Source organism: Falco punctatus (assembly GCF_963210335.1).
Source record: "Falco punctatus genome assembly, chromosome: 4".
NCBI lineage: Eukaryota > Metazoa > Chordata > Aves > Falconiformes > Falconidae > Falco > Falco punctatus.
Genome location: NC_137583.1, coordinates 111613982 through 111639874, shown reverse-complemented (window position 1 = coordinate 111639874; position 25893 = coordinate 111613982). Strand labels below are relative to the sequence as shown.

The 25893-nt window shown below is 44.4% G+C and overlaps 1 protein-coding gene and 1 long non-coding RNA gene across 3 annotated transcripts in view; one reads left to right on the top strand and one right to left on the bottom strand.

The window, feature by feature from the left end:
- The window catches only part of LOC308061780, a 49391-nt gene extending 36304 nt beyond the window's left edge, over positions 1–13087 (bottom strand). The window contains exons 1-3 of the long non-coding RNA XR_013927352.1: positions 12954–13087; positions 10261–10330; positions 403–9467 (exon numbers count right to left, since the gene is read on the bottom strand). This is a non-coding gene — a long non-coding RNA (uncharacterized lncRNA). The remainder of the gene's footprint in view (positions 1–402; positions 9468–10260; positions 10331–12953) is intronic.
- On the top strand, positions 12955–25820 carry IL6 (interleukin 6; the record flags this gene model as incomplete). 2 transcript variants are annotated; one of them, XM_080382208.1, is made up of 4 exons in its annotated part: positions 12955–13221; positions 13312–13425; positions 13646–13792; positions 16017–25820. In XM_080382208.1, the coding sequence occupies 4 exons, from the start codon at positions 12955–12957 to the stop codon at positions 16206–16208; spliced, it is 720 nt and encodes a 239-aa protein (XP_080238334.1). In that variant the 3' UTR covers positions 16209–25820. The 2 variants fall into 2 exon arrangements, with proteins under 2 accessions (XP_080238334.1, XP_080238333.1); XM_080382207.1 differs by having other exon boundaries at positions 12955–13425.
- Positions 25821–25893: the final 73 nt, after the last annotated feature.

Sequence of the window (25893 nt, the reverse complement as noted above, 5' to 3'; positions counted from 1 at the left end):
CTGATCTTTCTCTTTTGAGAAGCAGTTATTTGCATTACCCCTGTGACCAGTTCTCTGAAACAATATACAAGAATTTTCTCGGGAAGGCCACAACAAAGAAGCTATGAAACAAAAAATGATGGAATTCTAGAGATGTTAAAGGAGCCTCCCATGCATTTCTTATCATCCTCAGAAGCCAGAAAACATCAGCTTTGTTTTGCTGTTTGCAGGCTTTTGATTCTACAGAGTTTCTCGGTAGACCAAGAGCACTGGGAGCTCTGGCTACACCATCTATCTGCATACCAATGCTCCTCGCAAAAGCTCTGCTTTCCAGAGGTTAGGAGCTCATGAAATCTGCAGTCTAAAGGATCCTGCAACCCCATCACATTGCTTAGTAGAAAAAATTATCAGCTGTGGACTTACCCTTTCAGATGGCAAAGCATGCACTGACAGTGATCTGTGGCTGCAACACTCTTCTGCTTGACTCCCTTTTCTCTTTCATTAGGGATGAGAAGCCCTGCCAAAATCAGTGGAGTTACAACAACATAAAACATGTGCAATGTCTTTCCATGGGCAAGGGGGTAGGGCTGGCTAAAAAGACCATTCAGGGAACAGCAAATAGGTCCAAAATATAATCTGGAGCTGAAAGCAGGTGGGGAGACAAAAGTCCTCATGAACTGAAATTGAATTTGGCTGCTAGGTTTGCCTGGTAATAAAAAGTGATGAACAAGTCAATGTCTTAAAACTTTCCATTTTTTTAAATCTGATTTCAAGAGTACGTGTTGCTTTGGAGAGGTGAATGTTTTGAGATGAGGTGAAGCCCTTTTCATCTTCAGCACAAAGCCACAGTAATTTTAATTTGTTATTGATATAGCCCTAGGAGTCAGGCATTGCAGCTGCCTCCATCATACTGACACATGCATTTGAGCAGACACACAGTGACTCAGATCACAGAACAGATCCCAATGAAAACTGTTTTTTATTAAATTCCTTTAGTGGCTTAGTTTCAAACTACATCCTCTCCCCAGTCTGACACAGCTGCTCAAAAGCCAGCACTGACACACATGGGAGGTGGTGAGAAAAAGTGACTCGTGGCAGAAGTCAGACTATGGACTGGCAGTGACACTTTTTGGTAGCACCTTTCTCACGTTGGTACCCATTTGGAAGCACATTCCCACTCCCCAAGAGTTAGCTTTTGTTCAAGGGCTCATTGAAAGAGCTTTAGACTGGGTTTGAAGGGAGAAAGGGATAAAACCAGGCTCACTACAGATAAGCTTGGGGGGGCACACCAGTGTTGGAGGGACAGTGTGCTAGCTAGGTCCTTTGGTCTGCCATCTCAGTGGAGGTAGGGGGTGGAGATCTATGCGGTAACAAAGACGCAAGGGTTATTGATGCATTAGAAACCAGGGGAGCACCTGAGAATGGTAAAGCAGGAATTAGGGTTTCTGCCCAGAAAAAGGTGGCAGGATCAACAGCCCAACTGAAGTGCATCTACACCAACGCACACAGCACGGGCAACAAACAGGAGGAGCTGGAAGCCGTTGTGCAGCAGGAAAACTATGACATAGTATGACAGAAACACAGCGGGCTGACTTGCACAACCGGAGTGCTGCGATGGATGGCTGCAAACTCTTCAGAAGGGATAGGCAAGGAAGGAGAGGTGGTGGGTAGCCCTGTATGTTAGGGAGCATTCTGATCGTCTAGAGGTTAACGATGGTGATGGTCCAGAGCTTTGGCTGGAACTTGGGGAAAAAAGGGAGAATTTATGACCTTTGGAAGAAGGGGCAGGCAACTCAGGAGGACTATAAGGATGTCACGAGGTTATGCAGGGAGAAAATTAGAAAATTACAAGGGCCAAAGCCCAGCTAAAACTTAATCTGGCTACTGCCATGAAAGACAACAAAAACTGTTTCTGTAAATACATTAGCAACAAAATGAGGGCTAAGAAGAACTGCCATCCTTTGTTGGATGCAGGGGGGAACATAGTGACAAAGGATGAGGAAAAGGCTGAGGTACTTAATGCCTTCTTTCCCTGTAACTCCTTTAACAGTAAGACCAGTTGTTCTCGGGGTACCCAGCCCCTGAGCTGGCAGACAGGGACACAGAGAAGAATGAAGCCCCCACAATCCAAGGGGAAATGGTCAGCGACCAGCCACACCACTTAGACACGCACAAGCCTGTGGGGCCAAATGGGATCCACCCAAGGGTACTGAGGGAGCTGGCAGAAGCGCTCACTGAGCCACTGTCCATCATTTATCAGCAGTTCTGGCTAGCTGGGGAGGTCCCAGGTGACTGGAGGTTAGCCAATGTGATGCCTACCTATAAGAAGGGCCAGAAGGAGGATCCAGGGAACTACAGGCTTGTCAGCCTGCCCTCAGACATGGGGAAGGTTATTGAGCAGATCACCTTGAATTCCATCACGAGACATAGAGGACAACCGGGTGATCAGGCCCAGTCAGCATAGGTTTATGAAAGGCATGTCCTGCTTGACCAACTTGACCTCCTTCTACAACAAGGTGACGAACCTAGTGGATGAGGAAAAGGCTGTCGATTTTGTCCACCTAGACTTTAGCAAAGCCTTTGACACAGTTTCCCACAGCATTCTCCTGGAGAAACTGGCTGCTCATGACTTGGACGGGTGCGCTCTGCACTGGGTAAAACACTGGCTGAACGGCCAAGCCCAAGGAGCGGTGGTGAATGGAGCTCAACCCATCTGGTGGCCGGTCACAAGCGGTGTTCCCCAGGGCTCCGTGCTGGGGCCAGGCCTGTTTAATGTCTTTATCAACAATCTGGATGAGGGGATCGAGTGCACCCTCAGTCAGTTTGCAGGGGACACCAAGCTGGCCGGGAGAGTTGATCTGCTGAGGGCAGGAGGCTCTGCAGAGGGGGCTGGGCAGGCTGGGCCGATGGCCGAGGCCACGGTGTGAGCTTCAACAAGGCTGAGTGCGGGTCCTGCACCTGGGTCGCACCAGCCCCACAGAGCTACAGGCTGGGGCAGGAGTGGCTGAGAGTGCCTGGTGGGAAAGGACCTGGGGTGTTGGTCCACAGCCAGCTGAACGTGAGCCAGCAGTGTGCCCGGGTGGCCAAGAAGGCCAACAGCAGCCTGGCTCGGATCTGAAACTGTGTGGCCAGCAGGACTGGGGGACTGATCGTCCCCCTGTACTCGGCACTGGTGAGGCCACAGCTCGAATACCGGGTTCAGTTTGGGCCCCTCCCTGCAAGGGGGACGCTGAGGTGCTGGAGCGTGTCTAGAAAAAAGGCCGCAAAGCTGGGGAAGGGTCTGGAGCACAAGTCTTCTGAGGAGCAGCTGGGGGAACTGGGGGTGTTTAGCCTGGAGAAAAGGAGGCTCAGGGGGGACCTTGCTGCTCTCTACAACTACTTGAAAGAAGGTTGTAGCGAGGTGGCTGTCAGTCTCCTCTCCCACGTAACAAGCGATAGGACAAGAGACAATGGCCTCAGGTTGCACCAGGGAGATTTAGACTGGATATTGGGAAAAATTCCTCCACCAAAAGGGTTGTCAAGCACTGGAACAGGCTGCTCAGGGATGTGGTTGAGTCACCATTCCTGGAGGTATTTAAAAGAGGTGTAGATGCGGTACTTAGGGACATGGTAGACTTGGCAGTGCTAGGTTAATGGTTTGACGTGATGACGTTAAAGGTCTTTTCCAACCTAAACAATTCTATGATCCTATATCAGCTCATAACAGTTGTGGAACCACATGTTAAATGTCAGGCAGAAAAGAGCAGATTTTACTAAACAGGTATGTGGCACCCAGGCTAAATAGGAGACAAAGTAATAGCTAAGCAGATGCATAGCAGTATCCAAGGGATGTCTTACATATGACTTAAAAAAATGAGTAGAATATAAAATTTTTGAAAGTAGCAATTTCACAAAATGTATAAAACGTGCAGCGTCACACCAGAAATTTTGTATAGACTATTACAAGCACATAATGAAAGCACTGAAATGAAACACAAAAGTTAATTTATCCTTTCCTAAAAGTGCCTGCACTTCTGACCAAAGTCTTTGCTCTCTGTTCGCGTTTGCCAACGGTTACTGCATTCACACGGAATAAAGAGAACACACGTTGCTGTATTCACGTAGACATGTTTTGAAAGTCTAAGCACTTCATCCCGACAAGTCCAGACAAGCAGTATCAGAAGAAAGTAGACCATAGAAATCCCAAGATGTATTTCTAAATAACAATGACGAATATCAAAGTAAAAGCAGCAGGGAGTGACGCTTGATGCTGCAGAGCTGAAGTACAGAGGGAGATACCCAGCGTGTTCCCTCTCCGCACCAGAATTGCCATTGTCACGTAGAACTTCAGGCATAGGGAAGAGCCAGGGGGGTTCGGATCTGAGTGGTTCAGCTAGCCTGCTTCTGGTTTTTATTTTTAACTTTTGGTTTCACATATATTTTTAACGTCAGCGGGGAAAACGGAGTACATTCTGCATTCGGTACGAATGATACCAGGGACTTTACAGCGAGCAGTGCCTGGCTGGGGCAGGCAGAGCCACAGTGTTCCCCTGCCAGCCACGAGTAGACCCCCTGCCAAGGAGGGTTTGTTGAATGAGGAGATCTTGCACCAGTCTGCAAGAAGCTCCAGGGAGAGGAGCTTTTTTCCCTCAGAAAGCAAGCGTCTCTCCCAGGCAGCCAGGACCCTTTTCTGGGAAGGATCCAACACCCAACCCTCCTCGGTTTCACCTCACAGACCGACTCTTCTTCCTCTCAAAATGCAGCCCACAGAGGAAGCAAGGCCCTCACCCCTGCCCAGGCTTACCCAACCGCTCTGAGGTCAGGGTGCTCCCTGGGAATCACTTTCTATTTCTGCCCCAAGGGCCGAATTTCCTGCACTACATATTTGAGCAAACATCACTTGGAATCCGGGTCAGCCCACCAAGGTGTTACATGGACTCCTGACCTTCTCTTTCTGACAAAAAATGGTTCACTTTAAGAAGATGGATTGGAAAACATCTTGGCCAAGATTATTCTTAGGAGTTGGGGGACTTTCCTGTAAAGAAGCAAATCTGGGTTCATAATCCCTTTAGATAGGGAAGGGATATGATTCAACATCTCTCACATCCTGCTTGAGCAATCTAAAACGAAAACACCAAACCATCTAATTGGCCATCTGAAGGAAAAATCTAGTTGGACTTAGACCACTTGAACCCTCAGGTGATGGGATCAAAAGCCTTATAGCCAGCCTGGTTCTCAGGATACTTTTGCTTTAATAACAGCGGTGTGGTAAGAGTGAAGATTAGAGGTTACCTTTCACAAATTTAGTTTAGAACAATAAAGGAGTTTGCTAGAACTCACCCAGAAAGGAAGAAAGATCCAAAACCCCAATGATAAGGTACTTTCTGAGTAGTGATACTCAGGTTTCTCAACAAGATTGCAAGGCCAAATGTACGACCAAATTGACAAACTACAGCAGCTCTACCATGTCACTACAGGATCCTTGAGCTAGAAAACCTTCATGAAACCACACAATAATTATTGCAGGTGCATAACGCATTTTGGTTTTCGAGTTACTCATCTCCTAAGATAAATTTCCAACATATATATACTGCTAATGAAACGTTATCTCCCAAGAGGAATGTACTGAAGCCTTGCATCTGAATCTGGTGATGGAGTTACAATACTTTCATCAGTGGCCTTGTCAAGCAGTACTACCACATTATAGCACATGTAAAAGCCCTCCAGCTGGACAGTCTAGGTGTCTATTACATTCAGATGGGATATAAATTGCATCTGCCCACATCCAGCTTTATTTCCCTGTTCTAAGCTCTGATGTAGAAATAAAGCTCTCCGAAGCATGAGAAGTACTATCTCTTACGTCATTTTGCATACAGTGGCAAAAATAACCACTGACACCACCCAACTTCTGTTCTCAGTGCAGAAAGAAACTACTGCTATCCAGGAAAAAACACAAAAATATCATTAAGTGACTTGGGTTATGCGTAGGCAATTTATAAATTCACAGAAAGGCAGTCAACAAGAAAAGCGGAACGAGGATGCGCGGCTAAATGTCAAACTGTGTGAGACAACAGTTTGATAAAGAGATTATGGGCACCAAGAATTCAGGCATGAATGAGGGTAAACACATTTAGATCTACAGATGTTTCATTGAGCAACACATTGAACTTTTATGTAAGAGTGAAATAGATCCAATGGTTACTGAACTGAACTAGACTTGGTACATGTTCACGAGCGTGATTAGATGAACACTGACAACACTTCACTTTCCTCTGGCATTGAGCAAGCTCCTCAGAGAGAGAATTTGCTTTTTGAATGCTTTGTAAAACACAATCTACATCTAACGTACTATGTTAAATATAACAAACGATAAATATAACAAATACTTACACCATTCAGTACCTCCCATACGCTCAGGCTCCTCATTGTGTTCTCTTTCCAGCGTCATCATCTTCCTCTGGGACAGAAAAACTTCACACTTCTCTTTCGGCACACAACATCTTCAAATGTTCATCTTTCATCCTCCAAAGAGAGCTCAAAGGAAACCAAGAAGTTCCTTAAACACAAGTGGAATTTACAGTCAATTTATTTGTAAAAGGGGACAGAGATTTTTCATAGAAGCACAATGCAACAGTGATTTAAAACACAGTACTCATAAATGGGATCCTTGTCAAAACAGCGTGTTGCCATAGTGGGTGATGATCACAAACAAGCCAGATACAACAGTTAGCGTGCAAGTATCGTGCTTGTGAAAGGCCAGAGGCCACTGGGGTATTTCTAACTCAGGCAGTTCTCTGCTCTGGTGCCTCATGCAGCCCTACGAAGAGGCATCACCCACCACACCAGGCACACTGCGTTGTGACGAAGACAAAGCAAGAGCTACCTTCCTTCCATGAGAAAGTCTGCAGAATCACTTCCCGATGGTGTTTATCAGTGCAGCCACAGCAGCAAAGTGCTCCTAGTACAAATCTACATTCACTGTTGGGTGTTACAGTATTCCAGTTCTGGAGTTAAAATGCCTGCAATCATTTTGATTTGAAGGAGATGCATCTATTTAAAGTGTCCTGTGGCATTCAGATAGTCCCCAAGAACAGTTATCTCCAGGACGTCTTTCGCCTGCAGGACTGCATACCTGGCAGCCTGGAAGTAGACTAGAGAAGACCACAGCATGATATCTCTTCTTGAGATTAAGCAGATAAAGCCAAAAATCAGGGCATAACTTAAAGTTAAGTAAGATTTTTTTCCTCCAAACCTCTGATTTAGCTTAAGGCATGGAAATTTGTGGCATTTGCGTATAATGCACTCATGAAAAAAATATTTCAGTCTATCACTACACATCCTAGTCCTGTTGAAAAATAATGCAAGCCTGCTTTTAGGGAAGAAAAATGAGCAATTCCACAGCTTTTCATCAAAAAATCCCCAAACATCTCTGCAGTTTCCTGGCAAACAATCAACAGAGAAGAGAAGAACTTCCAAAGCTGCAAAAGCTCAAGGCCATCAGTCAAGTGCACCAGCACTCTTTGGTGATGTGCAGCTTCTCAAAGCGATGTTTGCTTATGAGAAACATGAACACAGGACATTAATGACCTGTTCAACCTGTTCACCTCAAATACAGCGCGGGGCAGCTTGGTTAAACATTCACACATTCAAGCTCTCAGTGGAGCCAGTGCTGACCATTAATTTGAAAATGCATGGGCAAAAAATAATTCCAGTTTCTGAAGCTTGGGATTTTTGATGGACTGCTGAAGATGATACTACTCCTAATGCTTCAGACCATGGAAACTCCAGAAAATGTAGAGACATGTAAGCATTTACAGACCTTGTAATGTCAGTGAATGCTCAATAGAAAGATTCTTAAAAGAAATGAACTCTAGAATGGGTGAAGGGTTCACATCTTGATGGACTACAAAGAACTCATCTCCCTTTTTTACAAGATCTCAAGATCCCTTATTCCAAGTTTTGAGGGATTCAACTTAAAATATGTCAGGGGAACTGGACATCAGCTTTCCACCTCATTCAAGACATTTGGAAGTTACTTCTTTAGTCATTCTCACGATCTCACTTGAACAGTCTACCAGCAATTGTCATTTTCTTCCACAGATAAACCTAACACTTTTTGTAGAGTCATAGAATGGTTTGGGTTAGAAGGGACCTCAAACATCCCTAGTCCCCATCCCCCTGCCATGTGCAAGGACATTTTCCATGAGACCAGGCTGCTCAAAGTCCTATCCAGCCTGGCCTTGAACACTTCCAGGGATGGGGCATCCACAGCTGCTCTGGGCAACCTGTCCCAGTGCCTCACCACCCTCATAGTGAAGAATGTCTTCCTAATATCTAATCTAAATCTATCTTCTTTCAGATTAAAACCATTACCCCTTGTCCTGTTGCTACAGGCCCTACTAAAAAGTCTGTCCCCCACCTTTCTTTTAAGCCCCCTTCAAGTATTGAAAGGCCGCTGTAAGGTCTCCCCGGTGCCTTCTCTTCTCCAGGCTGAACAACCCCAACTCTCCCAGCCTGTCTTCATAGGAGAGGTGCTCCAGCCTCTGATGAGTTTTGTGGCCCTCCTCTGGACTTGCTCCAACAGGTCCATGTCCTTCTTATGTTGGTTGCCCCAGAGCTGGAATGCAGTTCTCCAGGTGGGGTCTCACAACAGCCCAGCAGAGGAGCAGAATCACCTCCCTCAGCCTGCTGGTCACGCTGCTTTTGATGCAGCCCAGGATTCAGCTGACTTTCTGGGCTGCAAGCGCACACTGTCAGGCTGTCAGGCCGTGCTGAGCTTTTCATCCACTGGCACCCCTAAGTCCTTCTCTGCAGGGCTGCTCTCAATCCCTTCTCTGCCCAGCCGGTATTGATGCTGGGGTTTGCCCTAACCCAGGTGCAGGACTTTGCGCTTGGCCTTGTTGGACTTCATGGGGGTTGCACAGGCCCACCTCTCAAGCCTGTCAAGGTCCCTTTGGATGGCATCCCTTCCCTCCAGTGTGTCAACTGCACCACTCAGCTTGGTGTCATCAGCAAACTGGCTGAGGGTGTGCTCCATCCCACTGTCCATGTCACCAACAAAGATGTCGAACAGCACTGGTCCCTGTACTGACCCCTGAGGAACGCCACTTGTCACCGATCTCCATGTGGACATTGAGCCATTGACCACAACTCTTTCAGTGCAACCACCCAGTCAGTTCCTTATCCACTAAGTGGTCCACCCATCAAATCCATGTCTTTCCACTTTAGAGACAAGGATGTCATGCGGAACAGTGACAAAAACTTTGCACATGTCCAGGTAGACAACAACAGTTGCTCTTCCCTCATCCATCAAGGCTGTACCTCCATTGTAGAAGGCCACCAAATTTGACAGGCATGATTTGCCCTTAGTGAAGCCATGCTGGCTGTCACCAGTCACCTCCTTATTTTCCACGTGCCTTAGCATAGTTTCCAGGAAGATCTGCTCCATGATCTTGTCAGGCATGGAGGCGAGACTGACCAGCCCGTAGTTTCCCAGGAGTAGTGGTTTCCTGTTTTACAGAAGAACACATGTTTTTAGTTATATTCCTTCTTTTATCGTCAACAGTACAATTTGAAGGCATCATCTCAGAATAAGCTTTAGTGGTCTGTATTACTATTGTAGAATAGTCAAGATTATTAGAAAGAAAAAACGGTCAAACCAAACACACAAATAAATCAGTGGAATATACTGCAGCTCTACTAGTTCTCCTACTTTATTAAAATACCATATTTTTCCATCTAGGAGTGCCATTTATATAGCCATTTAGTTGACTCGGCATTCAGCAAGCAAGGTCTCCTGCTGCTGCCAGTAGCACTGGGTTTTACCGCAGCCCATGGTGGGATTGCTTGCAGACCTGCCTGATGGCTGAGAGAAGAGGGGTGACAAGCTATGACCGTGACAGCTCTGCAGCCTGCTGAATTCTTCAGTGGCCACTGCATTCTCCTGAAAACAGCCTCCTGTCTGCAAATCTCCCAGGTTATCAGCAGCAAAAGTGGCGTGGGCTTGCTCCCAGGCAAAACAATTCTAGAAGAAACAGCACCTGCTCTCGAATGGGTCTGTGAGTTGCCACACTCATCCTAGAAAACAGAGTTGGACACATGGGATGATCTGGATAGGCTCCCTGGCTACAAACTCACCTCCTCAACTAATCAGGAGTAATTTTCATGTGTGGACAGTCTGAGGAGATTTTTTACAACATCCAGAACTGGCCCCTCTGCTCCCACAGAAATGTACAATGGTAATGCTCATTGCTCAGAAAGAAGGAAAAGTTGAATAAACACTGAGAATTTCTGAGATCTCACCTTAGGAAGGTTTTGTATGTCAGGATGCAGCCATCTGGTTTATAGTATAAACGATAAGAAAAAAAAGCACCTGTACAGGGAAATGAAGAACAATAGCAATAAAAGGATACAAGAACAGCAATCGGCAGTATATATAATATATACTCTATGGAGGAAAGAGATTCCTCTGTATCTAGAAATCATACCTTAAGAGTCTCAGTGATACTACTTATACATTTTAAAGTACCAACAGGCAAATCTCCTGACCTGCAGCTAACTCACGAGCAAGTGCTGTTTGTTCGGAGCTTACTACATTTTGAACATGGCTACTGATGAATCGGAGTAACTCAGTGTAGTACAGTAGAATTAACCCCCTTTAAGCCCTCTCTAAACTTTAACCATTATTATAGATAGATCAGTGCCAAGTATTTCTTTTATGTGCAGCATCAATTAAAAAAAAGTAGTTTTCCGTAAGAAACTGTCTAGAGTAATAGCAGAAGTATTTTAATACTATTGTGTAAATTCCAGTTCCTCCTTCCCTTGAAAGCTATGCTTTGTCCTAGATTATCAAATTGAGTTTATAAGGCATTAATGAGCAACCTCCACTGGAGCATGTAAGTATATTCTGTACTTTTGAAAAGTCACGAGGACAATCATATCACAGAATAAGCAAAACCCCAAAAGGAGCCAATAATAACTGAAGGTTTAGAGACATTTGGATGAGGAACAACAGCAGAAATTTCCTTTTATTTCACTCGGAAGATGTAACTACGCACATCAGCAAGACTGATCCCTGTATAAGAGTCATCAGCACAAAAAGGTTCTCTGGAAATTGCTAAGGAACAGACATTGCCATGGCACAAGGAGAAACAGACTTACAAAATCAAAAATGACAGAGCCACAAACAAAGCTAACTTACAGAAGGTCTGCTGAAAAGATATTATGGAGGAAAGGTAGCCTTCTACTAAGTTTTGGTGATTTTAGGAATAGTATTTTCAGTTAGGTTAGGTAAAGGAAAAGTGAATAGCCTATGGGCCACCTGGCAGTGGAAGGAAATCTGTGTGCTATCACGGACGGAGAGAGAGGGAGGCAGGAATTGCCATCCCAGCTGCATCTGCCCCTGATGGCTATCAGAAGGCAAATATCGGACTTGTCAGGAGCATTGAGCTCATCTGGTCTGGCTGTTTTAATCCTTTGGCACCTTGCAATCGTGTCTTTTAATTTGATACTCGTCAAACATACCACTAGTGGTATGCTTTATTCTTATGCCCAACACCGCAGACCTGGCAAGGGTCTAACAGAAGATTATATAGCTATAAAGCTAACTATCCAGAGGTTATTGCTATGGCTCCCTTCTGCCATGCTCAGGGAGCTGGCTGAGATGGATTGCTGCCGTTGAAAACCGCTCTCTCACACTTGTGTTTCAGCACTAATCTCTCTCCACTGGGCAGAATTACAGCAGCTGCCTTTCCGCTGCTGGCAGAATGAGATACTAAGTAAAAAGCCAGTAGTACCCTGCTGCTTTCCTGAAGCTCTCTACCCAGGCTGTTCTTAGAAAATGAGTTAGCAGTGTCTGTTCTTTTGAAAGGGGAGAGTCCAAATGAGAATGCCCAAGTACAGCCCTTGCATCACCTCTCTCTCTCTCTCTCTCTCTCTCTCTCATGTCCTACATTCTCTTCTCCCCACTCTGTGCCCTCCTCTTAGCACCTCCAGAAGCAGAATCAGGTCTTCCTCTGGCCTTCCTTCCAGCAGAAAACGGCACCAATTTAATTTTAAATAAAAAAGTCCCTTTGGCCAAAATCAGTTCAAGCCATTCCAGAAGTTCAACGCCAGCGTGCCTTGCAGTTTGACTCGGTCCAGACTCTACAAGACTGAGCCAAATGAGGACACTTGCCTGGGGTGAAGAGTCCCTGTGTGAAAGGTTAGAATTCCCACCGCACCTCCCGGGCAGGCAGAGATAAGGTGGCAGATAACGGGGACCTTCCCGGCATTTCCTGCAGCCACCCTCCCGCAGGAGCTGGCTGTGGTCCATTCCTGTGCATTTAAAGTGTTCGCACGTGATGTATGTCATCCTACTCATACCTAGCTCACAGGGAGAGCGGCAACTTAGCACTTACACATCGCCAGCACCTAAACACATGCATTTAGTTTCACGTAAGTAATAAAACCAGCTAAAATATAGAGGTAAATGCACACAATACGACAGGTATAAAACATTAAAAACACACGAGAACACATGAAAACAGATAAAGTGTGTAGCTACAGAGGGAGAGGAGGGGAGGTATGGTTACCGAGACTTTCTGTGCGGCTAGAGTCGGCGGGCTCGCAGGCTGCCGGGGCTGCACCGGGGCCAGGAAAGCCGGTGGCGGCGGCGGGGGTAGCCCGGCCCGCGGGGCCAGGTGAGCCGGCGGCGGGGGTAGCCCGGCCCGCAAGGAGTTACCGTGCAGGAGCGCGATGACTTCATGCCGCCGCCGGCCTCTCGGCTGCCCCCCCGGCCCGTTTCACAATCCCGCCGCCCCGCTCGGACGGGCCGAGCGCCGTGTCAAGCCCCGAGCGCTGCGCCGCGCACACGCCCCCGCGGTCTCAACGCCGGATTTTCCCGGGCCATGAATAATCTCGAAGCCCCCTCGATAAATACACGTTCAGGGATGCCCGGAGCTCAGTCAGCCCGCCAGCCCGCCCGGCGAGAAGGGGCTAGAGCCGAGGAGCCGCACCATGAAGTTTCCCCGGGGCCGTGGCTGTGACCGTGACCGTGACCGTGCCGGCCGCCGCCCGCCCGCCCTCCGCGCCGCCGCCGCCCTGCCGCCGCCGCTGCTGCTGCTGCTGCTGCTGCTGCCACGGGCCGCCGCCGCCCCGCTGCCCGCCGCCGACTCCTCGGGGGAGGCCGAGCTGGAGGAGGCGGCGGCGCGGCGGGCGGCGCTGCCCGACTGCGTGCGGCTGGCGCGGCTGCTGCACGCCCGGGCGGCCCAGCTGCAGGAGGAGGTGGGTAGGGGGCGGCCGGGGGCCCGCACCCGCGCGCTCGCAGCCGGCCCCGGCCGAGGTGCGACCCAAGCTCTCGGTGTCTCTCCCCAGATGTGCGAGAAGTTCACCGTCTGCGGGAACAGCATGGAAATGCTCGTCCAGAACAACCTCAACCTCCCCAAGGTGACGGAGGAAGACGGGTGTCTGCTCGCCGGCTTCGATGAGGCAAGAAACCGCTCTCCTTTCCGGGCTGGCCCTATACACCTGGGGCGACTCCCGCCTGCTCCAAAACCCGTGGAAGTCGACCTAAAGATCTGTGCCGGCTCCAGCTGGCTTCGGCACAGCACAGACCTCCACGCTCCGCATCAGCATCGTCCGCTTAGCATAACTGCGACGGAGGCGTTTCGGAGCTCTAAGTGACTTTCTCACCTTTCTCTCATTTCAGGAGAAATGCTTGAGGAAAATCTCCAGCGGCCTTTATACCTTTCAGACATACCTTGCACACGTACAAGAAACTTTTACTAGTGAAAAGCAAAACGTTGAATCGCTGTGCTATAGTACAGAGCACCTGGCACGCACCATAAGGCAGATGGTGAGTTGGTTTTACGTTCACCCCAATAATTGTTGTGGCTTAGCACTGACGGGTACGCAGAGAAACAGGAGGCAGAAACAGAAGCGGAACATTTCCCACTTTCATTTCTCTCAGTGGAAGCAGGTGATGGTGCCTCCCGCTCAGATACTTACCCTTATGACGTAACTTACAGGCTTTACAAGGTTTTGTTTTCTTTTCTAAAAGCAACGATTCTTCCTACTTTCTACTGTTATTTCTAATTTCCAAACCAGCAATGAAACGCATCATTGTTTTAAGGACAAATATACTGATGCTGCCTGGCTAACAGAAATAAGATTTCTCAGGGAGCCTGTTCCTAATTGTGGAACTGCAGTTCAGCCCAAGCCTTCTAACGTTGCAACCACCTGAGAAGTGGAAGTTAACTTGGCTTTTATTTAAATGGTTAGGGGTTTTTAAATACATTTTTACAAAATTACTAATCTTTAAAACTCTCCGAAATTTAGCTTAAAAATCAAGGAAGCCTGTTAAATTCAGAGTGTAGGTTAATGACTAAATAAAAGGTGCTGCCTATTGAAAAGCGCACATGGTGCTGGTAATAGATTCTCTTCATTCAGTAAACTAAATGCTGCTCATTTCTGACAGTCATTTGCCATGTTTTAGAGAGCTCTGAAAGATCACACTTCAAAAATTCACTTCATTCTTGCAGTTCTTCCTTATATTAGCAAACCCTTAACATGAGTGCGTACTTTGTCGTCAGGGAAACTATTTGCCTGAGTATGAAGCAGCCAGGTGAGTAAGGACTGCAGAAATCCCAGGGCATTATTTCCTTCAAGGTGTTCTTTGGCCTCCAAAAAGCCCATTGTGTGTTTGCCATACCTTTCCTAGCATCTTTATTTATGTCCATCATTTTTTAAGTGAAAGGGAGCTGAGCTGCTTTTTGCACACTGTGCTAGCTAAGAATAATAGTCCCATCATAAGACTGCAACGGACCACTGGCTTCCAACTTGATATATTAGTTTGCAGAAGGGTTCACTTCCTAACTGGGGGAGACTGATTTTTTTTTTGGAAAATTAGTAGGATAGAGGTAATTGGAACAGGCAGAATTAAACAGTGATCAAAAGCAAAACCTGTACTTCTAGAATCTATGGAATTTTTCAGGAAGACAGGAGTCTTGATCTCCAGGCTGGAAATTTTTCTTTGAGAGAAGTCTATCTGCTATTTTAAGGCATGGAGAGCAAGGACAGAATCTGTCACTTGTGGTCAGATAGAGCCAACAGCCCAATACCTGTGTGAACATCCAGATACAAACTTTTAGTGTGCAACGAGAAGCTGGATGTATAAGTAACTGGGTGTGTGATCAGAATCTGCTTCCAAGTAGTCTGGACAGAAAGAATATCCATCTCTAACTGAATTTCACAAAAAAAGATGTTCCAGAAGGAGCTGCACTTGTTTTTGTCACTTGTTAAAGGGTAGGAGAGATCCTAAAACCAGGATGAAGCAGACACTTTATTGTTAGACTTCAGATCCGAAGTCATCTACAACAGCTCCATGATTAGGTAACTCCCCTTTTCAGAAGTCACCTACCCGCTTCCTGGGACAAGTTCTTAAAAGGCATTTAGGTACCAGGTACCCAGCACTGTCAGTCAGCACTGGGTACACAACTCCTTCTACTCATCTTGCAGTTAGAATTCCACACATGAGTGAAAGCTGGTGACAGAGTCCCACATGCCTAAATGCCTGGAAAGTAGGAATTAAGCAGCTAAACAAGTCTGACATCTTTGGGAGCTGTTAATCCACTATAAAATGTGAGAGTACTCCAATGTCATCTAATTAACTTATGACTCAGGATGTAGCAGCCAGTACAGGTTAGGACAAATCATGATCAGCATCTTCCCAACTAACCACGCAGCCGGCAGACAGCAGAAGTGCGTTGATCTGTTCAGTGCCGCGTGTGTTGGGCTGCGATGTCAGACATTGCATTCAAACCAGAACAAACTGTATAGATCAGATGAGATGCTCCGATTCTTGCACAGTGATCGTAGCAGGCATCAACGTACCTCAAACCCCACCGTGGAAGCAGGGCTGCAGGGAAACACAGGTCCCAGGGAGGTCTGTCATCTGCAGTACAGAAAGTGTGGACACACAGCTGGTCGGGAACATAATTATACATATCAAGTGATGCTCTCCAACAAGCTCAATTACATGTTTTAACCAGGGCACCCCAATGCTGTCTTTTTTTCCACAGGTGATCAATCCTGATGAAGTGATCATCCCGGACTCAGCTACCCAGGAATCCCTCCGCGCAAAGCTGAAGTCCGATAAGATCTGGATAGAGAAGATCACCACCCACCTCATCCTCCGAGACTTTACTTCATTTATGGAGAAAACAGTGAGGGCCATTCGCTATTTGAAAAATATCAGGAGTTTCAGTGTTTGAATGTTTTAATTCAGGCACAGTCCTTTGTTACAAATCTGTCACGTGGCAGACGACAGTGTTGTTCTGTTTTAAGAACCAGAGATAGTAACAATGGTTTGCATTTATATACATTCCTGTTTCCTTCTAGGAACCTATTTATTGTATTTAAAATATTTATTCATTTCTAATGTTTCCTATTTATATTTTCAATATTTAGAAATAATTTAAACAAAGGATGTATTTTATATCATTTCTAATGGTACTATGCAGAATATCAACTTATTTAATAGGTATTTAACAAAAAAATACTTTCAGAAGCCAGAAAAATTGTTGTATAACTTATGCTTTTTAAACTATTTGAGAGATGGTATTTATGACTTATTTATATTTTTAGAACAAATAAAAGCTGATTTTACAAAAACCTGTATAACTTGTCTGAACTTTAAATAAGACTAAGGAACCCTAATGTATCCCAATTTTTAATACCTACAATTATCAAAATAACAATTCAAGAATTTAAATTTTATCTCTATAATCAGGTCAGTTACCTACATAATGCATACATACATACATACACAGACAGCTAGATCAACACAGAATTCTTAAAATGGGATATAAAGGAATCAGAGATGCACTAAACACCGGCACTTCAGAATGAAACATGATAAAGCATCACTGCTCTCGCGAAACGAACAAACAATGAGTCCCCTATACTTAGTAAGGAACACTCCATAAAATCCTAATTGTAGGCATCTGCTTACAAGTCAAACAACTTCTTTCAAACAAATAAAATGGCAAGATACCACATTAACAGCTTTGATGTGAATATCATCGCTTCAGACGACTCACTGATGTCATCCAAGGGAATTTTCCAAGTTTGATTAAGTATTTCTCCCCTCTCCCCCAAGAAGCAGGAAAAAAAAAACATCTTAGGTGCTCTCCTCAGGTGATATAAATCAACATATTGCTGCCGAGATGTCAGTGACTGTTGGCAGTTTAATGCATTTGCCTTTTGTTATTTATATTCCACTAGCATGGACAGGCCACATAACAGGAACGAACATTCTTGAATACTGTAAAGGAAAAAAAAAAAAACCAGGTCCTTAACCCGAGTACCAAACCGCTGAAACATTCCTGCGCTGTATCATCTGCTTCACCGCAGCTGCGCAGGTACCTGGCATCCCCAAACTCAGGGGAATTCGCAGAACACACAAGGGATGCAAGCAGCAGAAGCCCCTGGAGCTTTGTCCCTGGAAGCGGTGGAACGCTAATTACCCTCTCTCTTTCTTGCAGCACAGTGGTGCAGATGAGGAGATGAAAGGCAAGCCCTGGAATGTGGATAAGGATGTCAGTAAACTCTCCTCTTCCTCTGAGTGATCTGCTTGTCCACACACACATTCCACTGCTGGGGATGCCAAAACAGTGACCAGTCCACCCAGAACCCGCATCTCAAGAGGCTCAAAATAAACCAAACCACAGCTTTGCCCAATATGGTAGAACCAACATCTGAAGTTGTGCAACATCTGCAGAAGGAATGAGGCAGCCTCAAGGTGGTCACTTCCAAGACATCTGTGGCGAATGGGGTTTTCTCACAACATAGAAGATTCTGCTTTAGCAGTCCTGTCATGTGCTCTAGCGGACGTAGGAAAGCCTGGTTTGGCTTTTTCCACAGCTTACCTTCAAGGAGATTTTCTCAGTGACCATTTGGTTAGAGGCCATTCTGGTGCTTATTATGGCTGTGATAGCTATGAGACTCAAATGTGGATCCCACATTGGACCTTTAAAGGCCTTCATTACTACTACGCAGTAGCCGGGGAGGGGGGGGGGGGGGGGGGGGTGGGGACAGGGAGGAGGAGAAGAAAGAGATCAAAAAGAAAGGCATCCCCGGGTCTCGCCTCTCCCAGCAGTGGGTGCCTAGCCCAGATCACCATTAGTTACTATGTACACTGCAATTACACAAACTCACACCGATTTCCTCCTTGAATGCTAGGAAGCATTTAAGACAGAGGGTACTGAAATCCCATGCAATCGACAGACAAGCATCCACGCTTCCCACTGGCACCCTTCAGCTGATGGCCACCCCAGGCTGCCCACAATTCTAGTAAGGATACAACTGCTACTACATCGTAGGATGTAGAAGATGAGCAAAGATTACCACTTGCTGGGTGGGGAGGTCAACTTTCAAGTCCTTCCCGGAGTTCAGAGTATCACTGATGCTGCCACTGTGGTGCCATCATTCTACCTGTGGCTCCTCCACAGCCACCTGCAATTCTCTGGGTACTTGGCTGCAGCAGCTGCCTGGCTGGCCATCGTCCTGCTGTCACCGTGCCAACTTCAGGGACTGCCCCCAGGATAAGCATCACTTGCTGAAATCTATAATCGTTGGTGTCTGTGGCACATGAAGACCTGCAGCGGGGAACTCATACGGCAGTCAGAGGAGAACTTAACACTGTTTAGTATGTTGTGGGGCCACTCAAATTAACCAGCCTAATATCCGTTTTCCAGTTTGTTGTGTAGAAAGTATTTTACAGCAATCAATAAACACACGTGGGCTTTCATTTTAGTTGGCAGACCACTGCAGACATACACCCCCCCCAAACAATAGTAAAAGTTGTGTTCCAACCTTCTAAACCAATCCTCAAAAGTAACTGTGCTACTTTTAGCAAAAACGAAATACCCTAATGCTTCTACTGAAAAGCGCTCCTAACTGACAAGCTAACTCACTGAGCAAAGAGTGAGTAGGGAAAAACTCCAAACCAAAGACCTATTAATAATTGCCCATAAATACTACGAAACTACCCACCAAAGAAGTGTTTTGGCTGCTGCTGTACAAGACCAGCCTCGCCCTGCAGATCCCCTTCCCCACGTTCCCACTGCATCCCTACCTATTAACCTCACAGAGACTTCGGAGTGCTTGACAGATTACTAACTCCCTTCATCCTGAATTTGCTTTTCCTTTGCAGGAAGAGGGTAAAGCTGTTAAAAAACATGCATACACTCTACAGTATGCAAGAAAAAGCTCATAGTATTAAAAGATAGAGTTAAAGATGAGAAACAAAATATTCCTCAGTGCTGTAGCTATGACACTAAAATGCTAGACGAGGAATGAAAAGGCAGAATGCAACTTAATCTGTAATGCCAAATTACCTTTTTTTTTTTTTTTTGCAATTACAGTCTCTGAAGAATCACTTTTCTATTTTTAACTACAGTTTTCCATCAGATGTGTAAGAAACTTTAAAAAAGAAAAAAGGAAAACATTTCAGCCTGATCCACTTCCCAGGCTGTGATAACATCTCCTGCCCAGTAACCTATGTACTGATGGAAACACTGAATTTTGGCAGAAAAAACAACAGCTACTTGAAAGAGACTGTCTGCAGTTCTAGTACCTTCACAGATTTTTATTAACAGCTGATGGCAAGTGAGGTTAGCAAGATAGAGCTGATGCTACACGAGATGAAAGAGTTAGGTCACCAGCAAAGCAAGGGAAGCAGGATCACTTTTCAGCAGTAATGAATCATCAGGTTTGTTTAGCTCAATGGGAAACTTCCCCCTTAAGTTTGCCACTGTACCTTGCAGCTGAGAATCCTTTCCACATTAAATTTAAAAGATAAAATGGTGGAAAGGTAAGTATACATCAAAGTCAGACCCCTAATGGTCAAGAAATGCTGCCAAATATATTACTACAAACCTTGTGATACTGGGTGGAAAGCTTTCTGTAAACCCTTTGCTTCTTGAGTAGAATGATTAAGATAATTTCTGCTATCTCTCTCTGTGAATTTTTGTTCTTGATAGGAGGGAAACCAAAACCCACACCCTCACCCCCAGAAAATGCCACCTCTGAGGGCTCCAACACCAGAATCCCCCTTCCTCCCTGAACTCTAAAAAAAAATAAACTGATTTCTGTAATCTAAACACATTTAACAAAATCTTGGTATACTTTCAAGACTGACTTTGGCAGGAAGACACACTGCAGAAATTTTGCAATCTGAATTTCAGTGACCAGAACCTGAGAAGATTCAATCTTTCACAAGAAAATCTGTTTTAAAAAAATATATTAAGAAATCAAACATTAATCTTCAGATCAAGAAAACTGAGATTTGATTTGCCCTGCCATAATTATTTCTACCAGACAGTGCTTACCTAACAGTATTTTCAAGATTTTCATTCATTTCAACTATACCAAGGGCAAAACCCTGACTGGTTTAAATAACAGCAAATGTTTTTGTGGTAAATTCAAAGGGATTAAGAGACAACTAATCATGTATTATCGGATAGATTTACATCCGGTACCACATAAATAGGGTCAATATGATGTATAAGCAAATTATAGTAAAAGTTTTATTACCCGAGAGAATCACTTACAGCTGTTAAACACACAAAAAAAATAAAAACACCTCAGGAAAGCTCAAAGTCCCATCCTCAGCTCAAAAGAGAAAAATTAGCTACTGCACTACTGCACAGCAACAGCCTTTGTCTCCTCTTCCACTTCTAACAATCTGGGAAGAGAGGTAAAGGGAAAAGGGACTATATATTGACTACACCTGTGGATCCCGCCTTAGCATGTGTTAACAAATACAACAAAGTTCAAAGACATCCCTCAAACTGCAAGACCTATACTGCTCCTAATCATATAGCTCAGTGACCTGGGCCAGGACTATAAAAGAAAATGAAATTTGTTAGAAGAGAAACCATTCGGGGTGAAGGCAGACGTACAGGCAATCTTCCAGTCCGGCTGGAAAGGGATTGCTTTCAGGTTGCAGTGTCACAAATTGCACCATTTGGAGATCTGTCTATAAGAATAAAGTGGACCCTGATAAACATAACTAGAACATAATCCAGGCTTATCTCACTTCCTAGGCTAGTAGCTGCTCGCTGCTATGCAATGCAATTGCTTGAACTTATTTTTGACAGAAATTTGGCATTTCTTAATCAGCAGAAATAATGAGAGTAAGTATCTTTTCCCAATTCAAAGATAAGCATCCCCTCTGTCTTACCCACCTCCTAATCCTGAATTAACATGAGCATAACCAAGAAACAATGCACATAACCCACAGTCTTAACCAAGACACAGCTATTGCACTGCACGCCATCACGGAAAAGTATTTAGAAATTGCAATTAAGTAGTCACTTGTCAAAATTAGTCTTATGACATTTAACCAGGATGTGGTCTCTTCTCCTGTGGTGAGAACACATATAATGAGCTTGTATTTCCAAATCTATCATCAGTATCATCATAGCTTAAATTCCAAGTCTGTAACAACATATTTCCAAAAATACCCAGGGTATAGTTTGATTTAGCTTTTTTCTTTCCTGATAAAAACGATGTGTTAGATACCTGTTTCCCTTACAACACAGTGCAGAAAAAATACATCTCAAGAAGTACTTTGTCTTTTACCGCCATTGTGGAAGATGGCTGTACAAAGAAGCAAAGAACAGATTTTATACGTTGCCAACAAAGGCCTGTTATGACAAAATTATGAACGTTGTTTTGGTCTGCAGAGTTTACATGTTTGAAAGCTATAAGTGTATGTTAATATGAGTTTTGCTGATTAATTAATTCTAGGACAAAAAGCATGTATCCTCTGTTTCCTAACTCCAATGAGATACAGTACAGTGACTTTATACCAGCTGTGTCTACACCAGGAATTTGCAGCAGAATTAAAATAATTGTTCCAAACTTCCTACCAGCTTCATTTCTACCTCCCAGCTGGCCAGGCTCTGAAAGAGTTTTTGGAGCAAACAAGTAGCTTCCTTTGTAGTTTAACTTAATAACAAATTTATACTAACAGCCAGTTGTCTTTTTTTTTTCTCTCTCCTTTGTTTAGTGATATTAAACAGACCAGTTTTTCCACACCCTACTACCAGATTACCAGTCCACACACCAAGACCAAGAAAACCGTCCAACTTGCAGGACTCCATCAGCATCACACACCAAGCATCACAGGGCTCTGTGGCTCCTTCTCTGATGTGCATACCTTCTTCTCACTTACTGCATTTTCACCTTTTAAAGTCTTGTCCATTTTTCCTACTCTTTGTTCTTCTCCTGACTGACCTCCCTGTCCTTATTCTCTTTTCATGACCCTAACTTTCTCCCTCCCCATCTCTCAACCCAACATCTCTGCACTGTCTGCTATGCCAACGCCCGAGGGCAGCTCCTCAGAGTCGAGCTTGCAGGAGATGCTTTGCTAAAGCAGCTGTCACAGCTGGGGGCTGAAGAGTTGCTGCCCACCACGATTACCCAATTGTACCAGGTCGTAACTGATCTTCTGACTCCAGTTAGATACAATGATGGGAAAGGCAGTTTTAAGAAAATACAGAAATGATAGAACATATATAAATTGTTCCATCAGCAGTTGCGGTCAGCGTGCCAGTGAACAAGATAACCACAAGACAGGATCCCGTATTGCTCCTTGCCAATCATAACCCCCGACACTTTGCTAGCATTTCACACAGTCTGGCTGGAGGAGGAGAAACCACCCATTTCTCCAGTCCTGGGTTAAGGACGATCCCTTGTTCATAGACACCCTCTCTGGAGACCAAACAAAAGCCATTGTTGCCATTGTCACTCTTGCACAAAGCAGCCGAGAGGCAGACCACCACCTTTTGACAAGGAGAAATGTCTTCCTGCTGTTAAGGGACCACGGGCATGGGAATGCAGCTCACCTGAGACCGAAAGCAGGGCATTCTTGCATTAAAATCCTCAAGATGCCCTCATTTTTGGCAAGCAGCATAGTGAGCACGGCAACCGGTGATCTTCCTAAGACTGATCCAGGCTGAGGGTCCTCTGCCCCACCTGCACTTGTTTGCCGCCAGGTACAACAGGCTCCAGCCTGAGCAACAGCCTCCACCTGGGGTATTTCCCTGACACTGAGGCAACCACAGCCACACTCCACCTCCACTTTGCAGGCACAAGGCACACAGCCAAACAATTCTTATCTCCAGGTAAGATCAGCTGGATACCTCAAAGTTCGTACATACAATCTTCCCAGCACACAGGAAGGGCACAATGATTTTATCTCACACATCTCGGGCTGTAGCCTTGAGCTCAGCTGTGGAAGACACAGCTCAATTTGCAGGAAACTACACTCATCAACTTTATTCTAACACTAAGAGTTCATGCATGGTCCTCATCAAATCCCATGGCAGGAGAGAATGCATACCTGGCTGCAGAAGCCACTGATTCACTTGACAGAGATCAATACAGTCAAGCAGGGAAGCTCACATTTGTTCTTTAAGTGCCTCCCATCCAACAGTAAAATGAAACTTTCTCAGGTTTTACTGGGAGAAAGATGAAAGAGCAAAAATTAGAGATTAAAACATTTGGAACAAATAACACCTAACTTCAAGTCCCTAGCCCACAGCCTTGACAAACATGAGAGTCCCTCCACTTCACTTCAGAGGCCTGCCCTCTTCTTCCCCGCACCACCAGAAAAACCCAAAACAAACCCCAAGTCTTGTTAAAAGTAGCATATTTGCCGAAGTTCTGTCAGGGAATTAAGATTCTTCATAGGAATCTGTTTAATGTATAGCTTCACAGAACACTGATCTGCTTTCACAAGCAAATCTGAATTTTGTGAAAATTACAATAACTGCAAAGTAATTTTAAGACATTGCTACCAAAGATTCCCTCATTTTTAAACTTGAAAGAAAAAATTCTGGGTTTTGCTACCTTACAGTTAATTACCAAGAACAATGGTTAATGCTTATTCTGTTTTTTAAGAGGGCGGGTGGGGGGGTGGGGGGGGGGTGGGGAGGGAAAGTACTGTTTATTTAAGGAGTTTCTTATCTTTTAGTTACAGAGAGTGAGCTATACTGAATTAAACTGTCTGGTTGCACAAATGAAAAATGGTGTACTACATATTGGCATTTAATTTAACTTGAGTTAAATATACCACGAAAGACCTTTTCATCAATTTGAAAATCCAAAGATTCTATGCTAATGACTCTCCTGAACCACACCTGGGTGTGTTGTTAAGAGACAGTAATTTCACTTGTTTCCATAACAGCAGTGAAATTACCAAAAATTTGCTATCCAATGTGCATAAAGCAAAATTTTAAAAGTAAGAACTATATAAACAATACTTATCCAGTAATTCCAAGTCTCAAAAAAACCTGAACTACAACTACTTTTAAGGGAAATTTTCAGCATGGTAAGGTCACAGAATCTGGCCTGTGCTTGATATATCCACACTTATGTATGTAAATCTTTTAATGAAAAAGAGACAAGCACACTTCCCTATTTCTCTGCCTCTTGCCAAATAAATACTATTGCTGGAAAACAGCCAGAGCAACCATGTGGTGGTTAAGACCCACAAACCACATCCCCAGATGTCTGACACACAACACAGCGCATGAAATACACTTCTGCAGGTGTTTGGGTCCACCCTCTCACTGCTGCATTTTGGGTACTGCATACCCTTGTCAGAAGCAAAACCCAATTTTGAGATATTGGAGTTTACACTAAATACCATACCTCTTCATACTGAGTATCTCTGGTCATTCCACTAGATTCAATATGAGAAAAATGTTCCTGATCACGGTTAAAGCCACTATCAAGTACCAACAGATTATTTCATTACTATTTTAATCAGGATCAGTCAAGAAAAAGGATCAGAATTTGAAGTCCTTTCATAATTTAGGACATATGAGCAGTTACATTAATCTGAAGTTACCATCAGAAAAAAGGCACTAGAAAAGCTGCACTAGCAACAGGCTGTAAGGTCACAATAAAAGTGTTCTGCATTCAGTCTTTGCTCTGCTCCCCTGGCAGTGGTCTATTATCATTAGCTGTTTCACTATTTCATGACATTTGATTTAATTACCGTGACTAATGGAATTTTAAGGAACATGCTGGTTTGCATTAGCTCTCATAGATGTTTCCCACTTTTTTTTTCTTCCCAGTTCTTGTTTTTCAATTTAATTTTTTGCTCATTTGCTTTCCAATCACATCTGCCTTTAAACACAGTAACACTTTACCATGAATTTTCGTAACAGATGAGAAACTAAGGAATCTCCTATTCCTTAAACATTTAATTAATGTAGTAACTGTCTGAAAAATCTATGGGGTTAAAAAGAAACCAATCTTAAATCTAGATTACTTTTGTTGCAACAACAGTTTGGAGCCAATAAGTTTTTTAAAAATCACTGCACAGATGCAACCTAGCCTGTACAGTTCTAGAGGTGAGAGAGTAATCTACCCAGTGCTTGAATTTCAATGTTGTAAGGGAGAAAACCAACGGAAGCCAAATCAACAATATTCCAAAAGGCAAGACTTTGAAGTGAAAGCAAAGCATACATCCTGTTATGTGTACTTGCTTACTTCCTTCAGTTATACATTAACAAATTTCTCTTACAGAACACTTTTGTTTGTCCTCCCACCCCATCCCAAATTATGGAGAATGTACATAGTGTTTTAGGGTAAACTTGGCTGAAAAGTTCACCTTTTTACTATCAGATTATGCTAGGAAAAAAGTACACATCTCTCAATTCTTAATGTATCCAGAAATGAACTAATATAAGAGGAAGGAAAACAAACAAAAAAATAATAGGTCAGCATAGTGACCAGCTGTAGAGGCTTACCAACATTTAGGCAAGAAATCTTTGAAGAATATTGAAGTATTTAGAACATGAGCTCAGTTTTCTCATAGCAGGGATAAATATGGTGATCATATGTCATCATATTTTGGGGAAAAAACCCAAAACCTCA